Here is a 15751-nt window from a genome sequence, read left to right on the forward strand (position 1 = left end):
AAGATGTTTTGCTTAAAACTGGCATTTATGGCTTGTGGAGGCAGCATGAAGATTGCAGCAGACAGCAAGTCCTCTACTGAAAGATCACACTGTGTTTACCACGTAGTACACTCAGGTACAGCTCTTTAAAACATGAAAACCTTTTGGGGCAAAATCCCTTCAAATTCTCACATCTCCTCTCTCAAAATACTTATCTTAAGCCTGAAGTTCATACTTTATCCTCAAAACTTCCACTGACTTCAATGAGAACATCCCTAAGCAAGAATTAACAAAAAATAAAGTCCCTAAATCAGAGGCTACAGAATTTGGCTCTCAAATATAGAGGGGGTGGGGAGAAACCCAGACAGAACCTTCCAGAGAGACAAGATTTCCCAGAAGAATTCTCCGTTTAAAAAAAAGGCAGATGAAATTAGACTGTCAGAATAATGAACAAGGATAAACACTACAGCAATTAGAAAACAGCTAGCTAATGGAAATCTTTGTTTTCTTCTGCTGAAAAAACGCAGCCTCCTTTTCTGACTCACCGTTATTTCCTGCTCATAGGTCCAAACACCACAGGCCAGTTCAACACAGAATATTACAAGCAAGCTTCCAAAGTACTGCAGAAAACAGAACGGTCTTAAGTTATTTTTGATATTCAGGGTACCTTTGAAAACGAGACTTAACAATATTAAAGGACATCTCAAGACACTATTAACATTTCACATGACTGAAGACATGGACTCTGAAATACATTTTTGTAACCAAAATATGAAAGATTAATGCAGCAAGCTTTCTAGAAGTTTAAGTCATGTGACTTTTCTTATTAACTGAACATGAAGCATATGAACATTACAGTGGGAAAACAAATTCATTCCCTTGTTGCCCAAGAGTACAAGGCAATATATCATGACACACTATGCTACAAAAGTTGCAAAGACAATCTTTTTTCCCCTCATATACATAGAAAAAGAAATGGTTTTTTTCGGTTCTATCGACTTAAGCAACATATCTAAATCATGCTAATAGCCAAAAGTGGGGGGAAAAAAAAAGAATAAAAAAGAGAAAATTGACATGATGGAAGCAAAGAAGGTTCTTGAAAGCTATGTTCTTATCACAGTGATTTAGATATTTGAGGTCAGGCACCAATGTACAAATATTTATTGAGACGGATTGAAATATCTTTGTCTATTATTACCAGATCTAACCCTTGAACTATTTAAAAACAGAAAATACACATATAAATGAAGGAACTCTACAGGTCTTTTTAATGGCTGTTTAGAAAAAACAGTTGCTGCAATTAAAAAGAGTAGGACTATCTTCTGTACAGCATCAGCAAACCCTTTCTGAACTGCAGGATAAAGCTGCATGGAAATTATGACTGCTATAACTGGTGTTATCTATTAAAAGTAACCTGTTTGTCTTTTATTTAAAGCAGAAGTATAGTTCCAGTCATTCTCAACTCCAAACTGTCTTCCATGCGAATGGACTGAGTTCCCCCTTGTTCTCAGTACACAAGACAAAGTTATGGACTTCACGGAGTTTAATTTTCGGCATCTTCTTCAATCAACCAGTCTGGAACACGGTAATAGACAGATAGCTTGGCAGCTATTGAACAGTGTTTTGCCATAACTTCTACTTGCTGGTAAAACCTAACTCCCTGCACTAAGTTTGTAGACGCAAACAAACAAACTAAAAACATGCATGTAAAAATATCCATGTGAATTTTCAAGAGAAACCTGTACTCACATCCACCCCCCCGCAAAAGTCTGTTCAATAAAGATGGTGTTTATAGAAGAGATGCTGTTTGACTGGTCTCCACAACATCACATTGCACCTTCATAGTCATTACAGCTGAACAGAACATTGTGTATCCTTATAAATCCACACTGGGAGCTTAAGCAGAGCTCTAGCATAGGCCTTCAATAACCATTATGTTCATCCTCCAAAGGTCCAAGAGAGGAAAAGATTTGAGTCATACTTTGTAAGAACAATGATGCTCTCTCTGAAAAACAAATTCATGAGCTTCTAGACAATGTATCCACTATTAACGTAGTGCCTGCAATTTATGCAAAAGGTTCTCAAAAAAAACCAAACCAATGTGCTTTGCAAAGTATTCACTTAGAAAGGAGGAAAGAATGCCACATGCTTTAGCTCTTCATAAAAAAAAAAAAGTTTAAGAACATTATGGGTAATACTGACATTTCTGAAAGGGCAAACAACTAAGTGTTTAGGTGAAAAACAAATTTCAGTTCTCAGCTGCCAAAGAAAATGTCATTGGTTTTATACTCTAATTGAATAACAAGCCTAGGACTGCCTGCTATCCTCAAATCTTAAGCAAAATTCACTGATGATAGTGAAAGTGATAGATCTGGGGGTGTACCTGTGACATTCTCTGGAAAACTCTTCATTTGCAGTTCCTTGTAACGTTTCCTTCATTCACAACTCTTAAAATTTGAAAACTCCTCATTTTTGTCAGCATATAGTTAAGAAAGCTTCTGGTAGTCGGACAGAAGATCCAAAACCAAGATTTTCTCCAGTTACTGAATACAGCTTGGGACAGAAAATAATTTTTTTGGGCCTGCCAGGAATTGAAGACTCCTGACTCCAGCTACCTCTGGACACATCAAGGCACTGCAGAATCAAGCCTTCTGTCCTGAGAAAGCACCTCATCTGTCCATAAGGGAAATTACAACAAAAAAAATCCAACCAAACAAACAAACCAACCCACAAAAAAAGACACAAGGCGTTTACACACATGAAAGCCCATTCTAAGAACTGAGCAACTGCAAGCACCAAACCCACACACAGGAGCTTCAGTTTCACTCTGCTATTGAAGGCGAATATTATACCTCCCTCTGAATGTAATGGTTTGCAAAACAAATAATTCTTATATAAGTTGAGGGGAGGAGGGAAAGACCCTCTAACCATTATTTAAATTTATTACCCCTAATTTCCATCTTCCAAATACAGAAATTATTACTGGCTTCAATGCTTATTCTTTGTCCCCAGTTAAATTCCCACAGGAGTCTGAATGCTAAATGCATCTTCCTGCATTTACACACTTCTGCTTTTTGCCAAAAACAGGGACTTGGTTTAGAAGGAAGCCTTAATAATTCTTCCTATGGGCCGAATGTCTATGTTTTGTAAAAGAGACTTAACTCACTGAGGAGCGCCACTGGGCATTGCCCTGAGAACTGCACCAGCAGGTCACTGATATTCCCTCCTAGAGCACACCTCCCTCACAGCACTCTCAGCCATTGCTGAGGTATTTTCTACTGGATTTTTCTTTTCTTTGTGTTGGTTTGTTTTGGGTGGGGTTTTTTTGGCAGGGAGAGAGTAGGATAGGAAAGGCACAGAAGGGAGCAAATGGTTTTGTAAAGATATCTGCAGGTTACCATAAAATAAATTTAAAAAATCTACGAGCGGTAATGCAAGGCCACGATCACTCCCAAGAACTAGAGACCTTTTACAAGGGAAATCCTACAAACTTTCAACACCTTTCTTTTGTAGGTAATTGGTAATCACTATCATTCTTCCCCAGTCATTAGAAAATTGATGTGGTGCTTTCATCCCGTTACAAACCCAGTAGAGTCAGTTTCATAGAAGGATTTCCTCCAGTAAGACTGGTAAAAAGCTAAAATGTTTCCTCCTCGAGAGAAGCCGAGTAACTGTAATGCTGGTAGAAAACACTCTTTTGACAGTAAAAAAAAAAAAAAAAAAAAAGTAAAAATATTTGCCAATAAAAAAAAAAAAAATTAATGCAGACATTTACTGCTCCTCACTATGCCATAGACACAAATGTGGCCAAGATCCTAAGCTTCAGCATCCCTGCAGTGTCTGATGGATGTTAACTATTAGCAGGAGCAGGTTCTCACACAACTTCCTCATTAAGCTGGCTCGCCATGCTGGCCACAGAGGAGGAGGGCAGGCAGCAGATCAGTGAAGCAGTAGCTTACCGAACAGGAGCATCTCCTCCAGTACCTGGAACCTTGAAGAAGCACCCAAATATTTTAATGCAGGAATGCATGGGTATGTGTGTGTGGCTCCAGAGCACAACCCTGCAGCACTGGCAACCTGTGGAAGTTTAAACAACTGTATTTTTTCCAGCACATCAGTCCCGAGACAGAAGTGAAGGAACTAGGAACGCTGGAGTTCAAGAGAATCCCATTCCCTTTCCTTTCTTGTGCAAGAGAGTAAACAGGAAAGAAGCAGGAACAGAAACAAAGTCAATACTATAAAAAACACTTTCAAAGAGATGTGGAAAAGACAGGGGGATGAAGGGCTAAGGAAAGGTCACCAAACCCTGTTCTGGTGGAATACTCTTCATGTGGCACAGGTGTAAGAGCAACCACAGCCAAAATCTTCATCCTGCCCTGAAACCTCTGATGCAGAAACCACACACATAAATCCACTTACTCCCAGCCAGCACAAAGACACTGTGAGACGATACGCAGCTACAACAAGCTCTAACCGCCTCCGCAGAGGTCTTGCTCTTGTGGAAGTCAGACAACTGTAGTCCACTTCTAGGGGGAATTCACATATAAGACAAAAGGACAGTGGGACAGTAGAACATATGAAATGGAAATCCGATGATGAAATTCAACCACAGAAGGTATGGAACCATCAAGTAAATAGTGAAAGACAGAAAAAAAGAAACCAAAACATGGGGACTAGCATTGAAGTAATAGGTTTTGCGCTAATTCAGGTGGCTATTTTCAGATAGCTACTTGCATAAAGGCTATCAGAACCTGACTAAGCACTGGAAAGGTACTTGGTATTTTCACCTATGCATTAAAAAAAAAAAAATCAAAATAATTTAAAACTATTTTTAGAAAGATCTGTACAGACTGTCTATATAGGATCAAAACTTTCAGTCTGAAAAAAATTCCCTGCAGACAGCAGTGGCATCCCACAAGATACAAACTCCATATATGCCAGTGCTCCATACATGGGACATATATCCTCTGGCATATGCCCAAAATGTCCTCCTGTCTCTCTATTTAAGGCTAACAACAGAACTATAAAATTAATTTATCTTCATTAACAGTTTTTTTGCTGTTCTGCTCGCTCTACCAAACTAAGTGAATGACCACCACCACAGAATACATTACAGGAACACATTTCTTTCTTGATCATCTCAACCATTTAGATACAAATAAAAATAGCAAACGCAAGCACCAAATTGCTTTTACTGACTCTAAGATATTTTGCATTCATTTAAAAGGTCTTTGTTCCAACAATTCCCACTCAGTTATGAGAGTAATGGTGAACAGCACACACACGAAATGCCTCTCAACATAGAATCTCTCCCTTGTGGTTTTCTGTCCTGCAGAGTATAGAATTTTTTGTTGCAATCATGGGCAACTGCAGGGAAGGCTATAAAGCGTGAAGCACAATGTTTTATGTTTTTTTTGCAGAGATGTAATACAAAACTTTTACTGTAGTGCTAGAGACTTTTTGTCTTGAATATACCACACAATTCCTGCAATTAATCACTTAATACAATCTGTCTATGCTTCTTAGGCAACAGGTGAAAAGAATTGGTGAAAAATAACCTTCTATTACTGTTACTAACATGGCAACAGGATGACAGAAAAACTGGAGTTCAGAAAACACAGTACATGGAGGGAGTCTGTAAAAATTTTGCTCCTCCTCCCACTCCAGTCGCCATTTTAAATGCTCTTCTCCAAAGTACTTCCAAGAACACTGAATTTTTCAGAGATATTTGTCAGTGGAAATATTAAATTCTAATTACATTTAGCAAAGGAAAACTAGAGCTAAAACCCTAGTATCCTGCAGTAGTCTCCTTCACATTGCCTTGGCTACTGCACCAAATACCCAGTGCCCTATTATCTGCCAGTGGGATAATCCCACTGGCACAGATACAAAAAACACGTGACTCTCCTCTTAGGATGCCCTTCCAAACTCTAGTGTAAGCATTATGCCAGAAATGAAGCTAAGAGCAGGAGTCCTCACAGAAATTCGATGACTTCGGGTACGTAGTGACCAATGAGTCACTGTGGTGGTGCCAAGCAGCCCAGGCAGATAAGAGTAGCCATATTACAAAGCCGTGGACACCCAACTATGTTCCTGAGGTGGTAGCACATGGGTGTTTTTTCCTCTACCGCAGCTGGGTTTGGTAGTTTTTTGCCAATGACCTATAGAATCATTTAAGTTGGAAAAGACCTTTAAGATCATCAAGTCCAGCCCTAAACCTAATACTGCCAAGTAAACCACTAAACTGTGTCCCTAAGGACCACTTCTACACACCTTTTAAATAGCTCCAGGGATAGTGACTCAACCACTTCCCCACACCTATGGAATACTTCATCAGCGTTCAGCTACTATAACCTGTAAAATCAGTGGGCTGTTAGCCCACATGCAAGGAGAATCAAAGACCTGAACACAAGCCCAGCCATGCTCTCTTGATCCTGCTCGTACCAAATGTGGTTATGATCATTTCGTCTGTGTTCTGAAAGTGTGATTTGGAAGCAAGAGCCTAGGCAACTGGTGAAAACGTGGCAACCCAAATTTCATCAGAACTAGAAAGGCACAAGAACAGCTTAATTTATCTTTTTCTTCTGTCAGACCTTCTGGTTTGCATGCTGCATGACGCTCCTGTTACCGGGATTAGGACCCTATTTCATCTGTTCTGACAGCTTCCTAGCTAACTACTGTCAGCCTACAAAATCTGAAGAGACTTCACAGTTTACTAAATTCATCCCTAGAGAACTAATATATCCCATCACACAACATACTCAAAATATTGGCAGTTTCTTAAGCTCACCTCCAGACAGTGAGAAAGCAAGAGAGCATTCTGTTTATGAAAGCAAATGGCAACAGCAGGCAGGGGCTAACAACTGGAGTCGAAAGTTCCAACATGGGTGAAGAAAAGTGAGAGCATGGTGGGGGTGTTACAGCTTTTGGAGAATCTGGTCTACAAAACTGTAGAAATCTTTCCATTTTTGAGAAAATGTGCCTTTATTTGAAGGATCAGTATACTTATTAGTGAATCATCATTCATGTGCTGTATTTCATTTAATAAACAACTTTTTAAAGCTTTAATGCTCTCCTCCCAAGCGTTTTTCTTTTCTCCCAGAGGATATAAAACAACTTTGTTGGGTTTTTTTCATTCCCAGAATCAAGAAAAAACACAACCCTTATGTCAGAGCAAATGAAGAGTAGCTCATCAGCAAGTCCAGCATCCTCAGACTTGCTGTCTGGTGCTCACACTGCCTTCTTGGGCAACGTGGTGCATATGGCAAGAGAGGCAAGGAAAGCTCTGGGAGGGAAGGGCAGGGGCTGAAGGAGATTCCAAGGGTAAGGCAGCTGCAGAATGAAACCTTACGGGAATCTCTAAAAGACTGGAGTACATGGTATGTAAAACAGATGCCAGAAGATTTTAAGAGGGTTGTGCATCGCATTTCCCAATGCCTAAGAGCCTGAGAGCATCAGCCTTGTTCTTCTGAGACACAAGTCATCCAGACATCTGTCTGCACCCTGAGAAATGTCAGATGACCACCATCACAATGCTGGATCACCAACGGGAACCAAACTCTTTCTGTGCAAAACTTAATAAAAAGTCCTTCCTCCCTCAGTAAGTTACAAGCTATGTTTCCTTTTACTTTTGTTAGTTTAAAACCTAATGAGGTTATTTGAATGATTAATCCAGCTACGCTTTTTAAAAATGGAACAACAATCACTAAATGGAGTCAGACAAGCTGCGTGGAAAACTGAAATCCTGTTTATCCATTCCAACAGCACAAACTTTCCCCTGCCCCCCCTTCCTCCCTCCCTCAGCCCTGCCCTGAAGGGATTAACAGTTCATTTGTCATTCTGATTTAAAATTTGGTTTACTTGCTTGACAACACAGAAATTTGTGAGAGACGCAGTCACAAGTCAACAAGGAAATGGGCTGAAACCACCAACTTACAACAGCAGCTACTGGATGCCATCCATTTCTTCCAAATAAATACATTCCACAGCAAAAAGATCAAATATTTCTACTATTTTAGATTCGGTTTCCCAGATCACAAAATTTCACAAAATCAAAATGTCTTAAAGCCTGTCCTTTGCAAAGTCCAAGTTTTATATAAATAGCTACCATTTTTTCTAAAACCTTTGTACCTAATTTTCTGAATTAAAAAAAAAAAAATGATGGCAATGAACATTTTCATTTCCTAAGGTACGAGTCCAAGTTTTTTTGATTGATCCCTTTGTTTTTTAAAAACTAAACAAATTATTTATGAATAGTTAGGACTTTGTTAACAGCTTCCATTCTCCTGTGAGATATTCATGATCTGTTTTAAATTTTTACTTTAAGGGTTAATCTTTGCTTATATAAGGAAACAAATATTACTTTAGAAATAAGCAAATGCACACTTGAGACAATTATTAAGATTTATTTGCTCAAGGCTCAATTACCTCAAGTCAATGAACTCCAAAGAATAAGGGTCATTGCAAGGTCATGGTAAAGTACTGACCAGGACATAGGTAAAGATAGACATCAGACCATAACTTCCTCACGGCTTAAAATAGTCTCTTTCCCCTTCTTCTCCCCTTATTTAATAGGATATATATATAAAAAACTAAAGTTTACTGTTCTGCACAGATTTTCGAAACACAGCTCCCTTCATATCTATACCCCCTCTTTATTTTCTACCAAGGAAATTAAACACCATAAAAATGTTCCTTTAGTCAAGAAAATCCCTTTTCCTTGTAAAATAGACCAATTTGCTGCTGATACGCACAATAAGTCTGCCTCAGCATGCCCCAAAGCACTTCAAACATTCACCATTTGGAGTGAAGAAGTGCTCTTAGATATAAAACCCATACTGCAGCCCCTGTGCACGCAGCAAAGTGTCTCTGTGGTTAATTAGTCAAAAGGGCAAGATTAGGAAAGAAAGAGAGATTAATTTGCCTGACAGGACATCCACTCCATACTCAGTTAGTGGATGCAAGAATGCAGTTGAATCACAGCTTCAAGGCATGACCCAACAGTGGGGCTGGGCTGCGTTTCATATAAGACACGGAGGTTTGGCTGGGCTTTATGGATCTGTTTACTCACTCCTTCCTTGCTCTCAGGGACCCTCCCATTCCCTAAATCCTTTCAGCAGAGGAAAAAAAGCTGGGCAAACAAGCAGTGAGAAAAGAGGAGCTGGGAAAGACAGAGGGGAAAAAAGGTACCATGGCAGCAAGACCACACATCATCTCAGCAGCTGCCCATCTTTTGTCAATCAAGATGCAGCATCCCTCATTCCCATCCTGGTATGACTCCCGGCTCTCTAACCTCAACAACTCCAGTCCCTTGAACCTACTGTCATATCAGTTCCTGTCTTTTCAATAGCTTCCTGGTACCCGCTTCCATCATTTCACTTCACCAACCTTTCTATTACTACCTTCCTGCCTCTGTTACTAGGGAGTATCACTCCAGAGTCTTTTTCAGCTCTGGTGCCATTTCAATCTCTCCTACTGCCTTGGGCATCAAAGACTTTCAAGAACTTGGAGGAAGGAAACAATATTAACAGTGTTAACAAGTGGGAATGGGGGGGAACAGGAAGAAGGAAGATAAAAGGAACAATGCTTGTTCCAAAAGTCTTGGATCATGAGGGCAGACACAGTAACACCTAGTAAAACCAATACTCAGGACATAACATCCCCAAGAACAAGAAAAGTCGTCACCCCCATCAGGTGAGTCTAAAAGTATAGCATACAGTGAAAAGTGTGTCACAGAAGTCCAGGCAGCATGTTTCATGCTGAAAATATACTGGAACCATAAAATGACAACTGTCAACAGATACTTACCTTTTAACTTAGCACTTTTTCCAAAAGGATGAGCAAGTGGCTCTTCACTATTACAGAAGTAAGCAAAAAAACCTCCAACATTTTAACTGCATCATAACCACATCATAACATTTTAACGGCATCATAACCACACTGTCCAGCCTTGCTCTCAGAAATTAAAGGCATTTCCCTCAACAGTCCTCAAGGGGCTGGACAGTTCTTGTTACTTTGAGCTGTGGGATAACTGCGCCAAATAGCACCGTGCTGCCTCTGCTCTGGTACAACAGAGCTGTGCATTCAAGGCAGCTGCTAAGTGCCAGCTTGAAGGATGAAGATCATCACCATGAGCACAGCAAACGTTTGGATTTAAGCCAAGCATTCATAAGAAGACCTGGACACTCCCACCAGTTCAATTCCTGTCGTGCTCCTCCATCCCAACTCTCTTCCCTCCGTGGTGCCCAAATACGCAGCTGCTCTCGCTCGGAGTTTGCTCAGCATGCAGCACCCTTCATCCCTAAATGCCTCCCAGTAACCCATAACACGGAGCAACTTCCATCTCTCCTCTCTAAGCTCCCTCTCCTAGTTAAGAAAATTGGACACTGTTTCAAAGAACTTGCCTTTGAGAAAGACTTTTAAGTACATACACAGCACTGTACATTTATGTTGGAGAAGACAAGGTCAACAACATGCACCTCATGCTTACACAGGCAGACAGAGAGGTTGGCACTGGACCCCAAGTCCATCATAGACCACTCTACCACGCTGGGAGCCCTACAGAGTGCACCACTTTGCTCTGTGGTGACACCGCGGCATCACCAACACCAACCTCAAAATCTAACAATTTGAACCTTAAAAACCCTGATGTGAACAGGACAGAAGCTTACCCTCTATCCCATTTCAAGGCAAAAAGATGTCTAATAATGATTAATACAGGCATCTCCTCAAGCAGTTCACCTTTCAATTCAAAGTTAGAAATATGGAAAGATTAAAAAAAAAAAAAAGCTATATTTATTTTCTTGAGAAAGTTGCTCCTATCTGAAACTACTGGGGCATAATAAAAATTGGTGAACTTTAAGTGTATTTTCTCTTACAAGTAGACATCACACAAGCAGTACTTCAAAATACAAGCTAAATGTCCAGTCCCTTACTTACCACTAACTATCTGAATTTGAGTTTTAGCACAGTACTGGCTTCTCATCAAACTTGTACTACAGTATTATAAACCCACTTAAACACATCTTTCAACGAGGCAGACCTGCCTGTCTTGTGAATCTCTGCTCTCCTCCGGCTCACACCACATTCGTAAATAAGCTGCTGACAAAAGGCACAAAATATGAAAATGAACTCAGTCTCTGTCCTGTCTAATTCTAAACTGTACGGGTTTACACCAAGTATGTGTGTCATTAATTTCTTTCCTTTCAACGCTTGGTAGTTAAATAATGAAGAAATACTTCTGGTTGGTAAATAACAATTCCAGTGCCAAATGTTAGTACAAGGTACTGGAGCAGCTGTGACTGTGGTAAGAGTCCACATGGGTCAGCGCAAATATCCTTTATTATTACAGAAAAAATAACCTATATTACGTATTATTGCAGAAATACATGCTTCCACAAAAAGAAAAAAAGACAAAAAGTAATTATCACTAAGCTCTCATAGTAATTAAGGCCAACTGTAGCCACAAGCACTGCAGAATAGTTGGTGCTGTGGTCCCATAGAGCAGCTAACATGTCACACAGAGTAAGGGTCCCTTCTAGGAAGGCATTAGCAGTAACTGATACCTTGCAACATAGCAGATGTCCAAATTTAATCATCCCTATCACCTCTGCATCCACATGGCGACTGAAATGGGTATAGAAGAATCTGCCCCACGTGGTGACAGAGTCAGTGGTTCCCTGTCATTCTTCAGATGGACTTTACAGAAACTACTTTCAGCAACGCTGAACCTTAGGTTTGTCACACATCTCCAGTTTGCCCTTTCAATCAAAACACAGTAGCATTTCATTTTTTTTCTCTTTACAAAAAATATTTGCCTGCTTCTAAAGAAAAGATCAATTTAGAAAGAAAGAAAAGTTTAATGATGGTTTGTCTGGTTGTTTCAACTCAATTAATAGAAGATTTAGTCTGCCAAGTTCCAATTTATAACCAGGTTCTGCCGTAAGTGAGTTAACAAGCTGTTTGACCACACACCAACAGGTCTAAAAACGTTGAGCTCTGAGGAATATTTATTTCTCTGCCAACTTTATGATAAAAATCAGTAAAAGGATTTGCTCTATTGACCATCAAATATTTCTAACAGGTTTTCCCTTTGTGAAAACATATGCAGACAAATTTGAATCCTGTGCTGTTTGAATGCTGTAATTACAGAAGACTCATACTTATAAATGCGAGAATTTGCAATAAAAACTCCAGCCAGGAAAATATTTTCCAGTGGGATTTTCATGAAGCTCTTCTTGTCAAGCAAATGAGTTTACTCACGTTGTCTTAATAAAATAAGAGCTTCAAAAAAATTCACACACCCTTGAGGTTACTATTCTTAAACAATACATGCATGTGTTGTTTTTTGGGGGGAATTTTTTTTTCCCTTAGTTAGGCTATGTGCACAACAGACATTAAAAACAATCCAAAATGTACAGAGCCTCAGAAGAGAAGAGGCAAAGGATGGTTCTGGACTTGAAAAAAAAAATAATTTAAAGAATTTTATTTGAAAAACTGTAATAAGTACCACAAAACCTGGACTCTAGTTCTCATCCTTGGACTTTTCATACATTCAAGACAGTGACTTGGAGGAGTCCAGCTCTTCCAGTTTAGACTGGCATCACAGCCACTTCTACATGAGGACGTTGGTCATTCATGACACAGAACACAATGATATTATAGACACTTAAGGTAGACAGGGGCTCTTGATCCCAACTAGCCTTCAGGACTACGTATTCCTGAAGTAATTAAATGATAATACCTTTAAGCTGCTGGTTCTACAAATAATCCAGAGCATGCACCACAGAAGACTGAGGTGGTGTATTTCCTTACTATTAAGCTGAGTAAACATTAGTTCAATTTGTATTTATGCCCCATGTGAAGCTGGGATGGTTTCAAACGTTTAATTGCAAGACAAAATTTCACAAACAAATGAAAATAATTATGTATTCAGATGTATTAAAAACATCTCACACCATATATATATATTTTATGGTCCTTATGCTTTATTAGATTTTCCAAAAATCCAATTCAATTAACATTAGCAATTAGCATGCTGCCAGGAACGTCAAGACTTGTATCCAAATAACTCTGCATGCCATCATTATGGCTGTTCATGCACTTCAAAAAGAAGATTAAAAGCATGATTGAAGACATTGTTAATGTTTTACATGAAGGTTCTTTTCTTTTAGTTCATCTGGTTGTACAAAAGCTCATTTTGTTGATCCATCACTTTTCTGATTAGTCTGATGAATGAAGCATTGACTTATGTCTGCATACTTCTGTGGTACAACACGACTGCATTCATTTAACAATTAATCAAAGACACTAACATACTTAGGAAGATATCACTTAGTTTTGCTTATCAGTTTGCTTAGCAAGAGCAAATTCTCAGGCTCCTGAAAATGAAATAGTGCAATTTAAAATGATAGAAATGTCTTGTTTTGATTTAGTATAATTTGACTGCCTAAAAATACTTTAAATAATTTATTTCGAGATGGCATTCAAAGCTATGAATGATTTCTTCTTTTCACTGGCAGTTTAAATAAACCGAAGGCCAAAACAAGTTTTAACTTCATTTTCTTTTGAATTAGTTATGATTTTTTTCAAGGCTTATACCAAAAATGACAATTTTTTTTTCAAATACTATGTAGCATTGGTCTCCATCATATAGTTGCTTATGCCTTTTAATTAATTTTAATTCACATTAAAAACTATCACTACTATAAAACAAAAATCACTTCATGAAAATAATCTTATGACCTTATAAAAACTAAGGGCTTATTAAGTTTACCATCTTTTAATACTTTCACTATTTATATAAAACAAAAATATGTACAAAACCCTTTTAAAGTATGTAAGGAAGATTACTAGATAAATAATTATATGGTCTGAAATTACACTAATCCATTATTTTTATGCAAGTGGTTATAACTAAGTAACATCTGTCTTAGGACTCACTTCCATTGCCTTTAACATTGCAATGTTAAAATCTAGAAATAAAAAAATGCATGACTACTATATAACTATTAAGTATTCAGAATTAAATGAGAGTTTTTCCTAACTTTTACTAGCTTTGAAACAAAATCTTCATATTGTATACAGGTTTAACAAATATCTAAGAGGAGAAACAGCATCTGCCATCTTGCAACTGAAGAACACTTCTGCTGCAGACCTTCAGCTGGAAGTCTCAAATAAAGCTTACTCCAAACCTTACAAATAAGACAGACATTTTAATACAAAAATTTGGTACGGTTTCCCAACTGTTTTAGTTGCAGTCAGAATATTTCCTATTTGATAAAAGCAAAGGTTGCATAAATCTCAGCTAACTTCTCACTTGTTTTTTATGACCACTTTTGCAAAAATTGTGCAAAAATTGTGAGGTCCAGGTATCATGTACTTCAGTCCAGCACAAATGCACAAGAAAAATGCAACTGTATGCACCTTGGGAGAATCCAATACACACTGCAGTGAAAAAAACACCAGGAGTCCAACTCTACTTGTGTATGACTCCTGGATACTCTCAAGAGCCAAAGGATTTTACCTTTCCACTTTCTCCTACTGCAATTGTGGTAGTCAGGTCTGATACACCTTTTTCACATCCATCGCTCCCACTCTCTGGGGCTTACAGACTGCTTGGAATCCTGCTCACCTTCACCTTAAAAGACAAAGTCCAACTCTGCAGGGGGCTACCTGCTAGACTTCTAAGAAGCATACAGGTATGTGGCACTCCTTGACCTCAGTGTTGCCAATGGTCTAAACATTTTAAAAATCTAAACCTTTGAAATTCGTGCAAGTTTGATGGGCTTTTGGTTTGGAGGGTTTTTTTGGTTGTATGTTCTTTATTGTCCTGAAACTCGCTGACTTCCAGGTCAGGCATTTGGCTCCCTTGAGAGTCAAAGCCTCAGCAAAGTTAAATTGCACATAGAGCCTTGTGCAGGAGATACTATTGCTTTTCAGCTGCTGTTGGCTCAATTACGTAGCTTCCAAACAAAGGAAAAAGCTGGGTACTTGGAATTTGTTTTTAAACTTGCTCACAACCAAATGCAACTGCAAAATTCCACATTCATGTAAGAGAAAGCAAAGCTTCTGAATGCACTCAGAATTAACTTTCATTAGCTACAAATGCTGTTACTTTACACACACAACCAACTGTGGGGATAAAGCAAAGTCTAGGTTATTCAGCTATTGCACAGCCAAGAGACAAAAAGGTAGAATAAGGGTTTATTTCAGAACACTCAGACTCACGTTCCTATAATTATTAGTACTTAAGACTTTGAGTTATTTTTCACTTCAGCAACTCCTCTACTAAATGAAGTGGATTTTTGCAAATGAGACACTGCTTGTCTTTCAGACACAGCATAATGCAGCCTAGGCAATAAATTCTTTCCTACTGTGTGCTTTGCAATTACAATTCCTCACCGATATCATAACATGATAATAAAAAATAATCAGTATTTATGTAATGCCTGTAGATTAAAACTTTTCTTACACTGCTGAAGTGAAGCAAAAAGTTAGCTGGTTTTAGAGGTTATGAAACATACCCAGACAAGGAGCAACAGATTTCTTTTCACTGTTCCACAGTAGCCCAGCATTCCAACTATGATGAGGAAACAGCAGACTGCAATCATGACCGGGTGGACCACAGGAAAGTAAGTCAAAATGACAGCCTCCTCCACCCTAAATCCAATCAGAATTATAATCAAAAGGCATAATCACACAAAACATGATACAGAAGAAAAAATGTAATATAGCCATTAAAACAAAAACGGTGGAATAGCAGATGTGATAT

General features: G+C 38.7%; 1 protein-coding gene across 1 annotated transcript in view; it reads right to left on the reverse strand.

The window, feature by feature from the left end:
- TSPAN12 (tetraspanin 12) overlaps window positions 1–15751 on the reverse strand; it is a 48277-nt gene that overhangs the window by 17328 nt on the left and 15198 nt on the right. Inside the window, exons 4-5 of the mRNA XM_074168530.1 lie at window positions 15504–15639; window positions 525–599 (exon numbers count right to left, since the gene is read on the reverse strand). Coding sequence (XP_074024631.1) covers window positions 525–599; window positions 15504–15639 — 211 coding nt within the window. The remainder of the gene's footprint in view (window positions 1–524; window positions 600–15503; window positions 15640–15751) is intronic.

This window comes from Numenius arquata, chromosome 2 (genome assembly GCF_964106895.1).
Source record: "Numenius arquata chromosome 2, bNumArq3.hap1.1, whole genome shotgun sequence".
Classification (NCBI taxonomy): Eukaryota; Metazoa; Chordata; class Aves; order Charadriiformes; family Scolopacidae; genus Numenius; species Numenius arquata.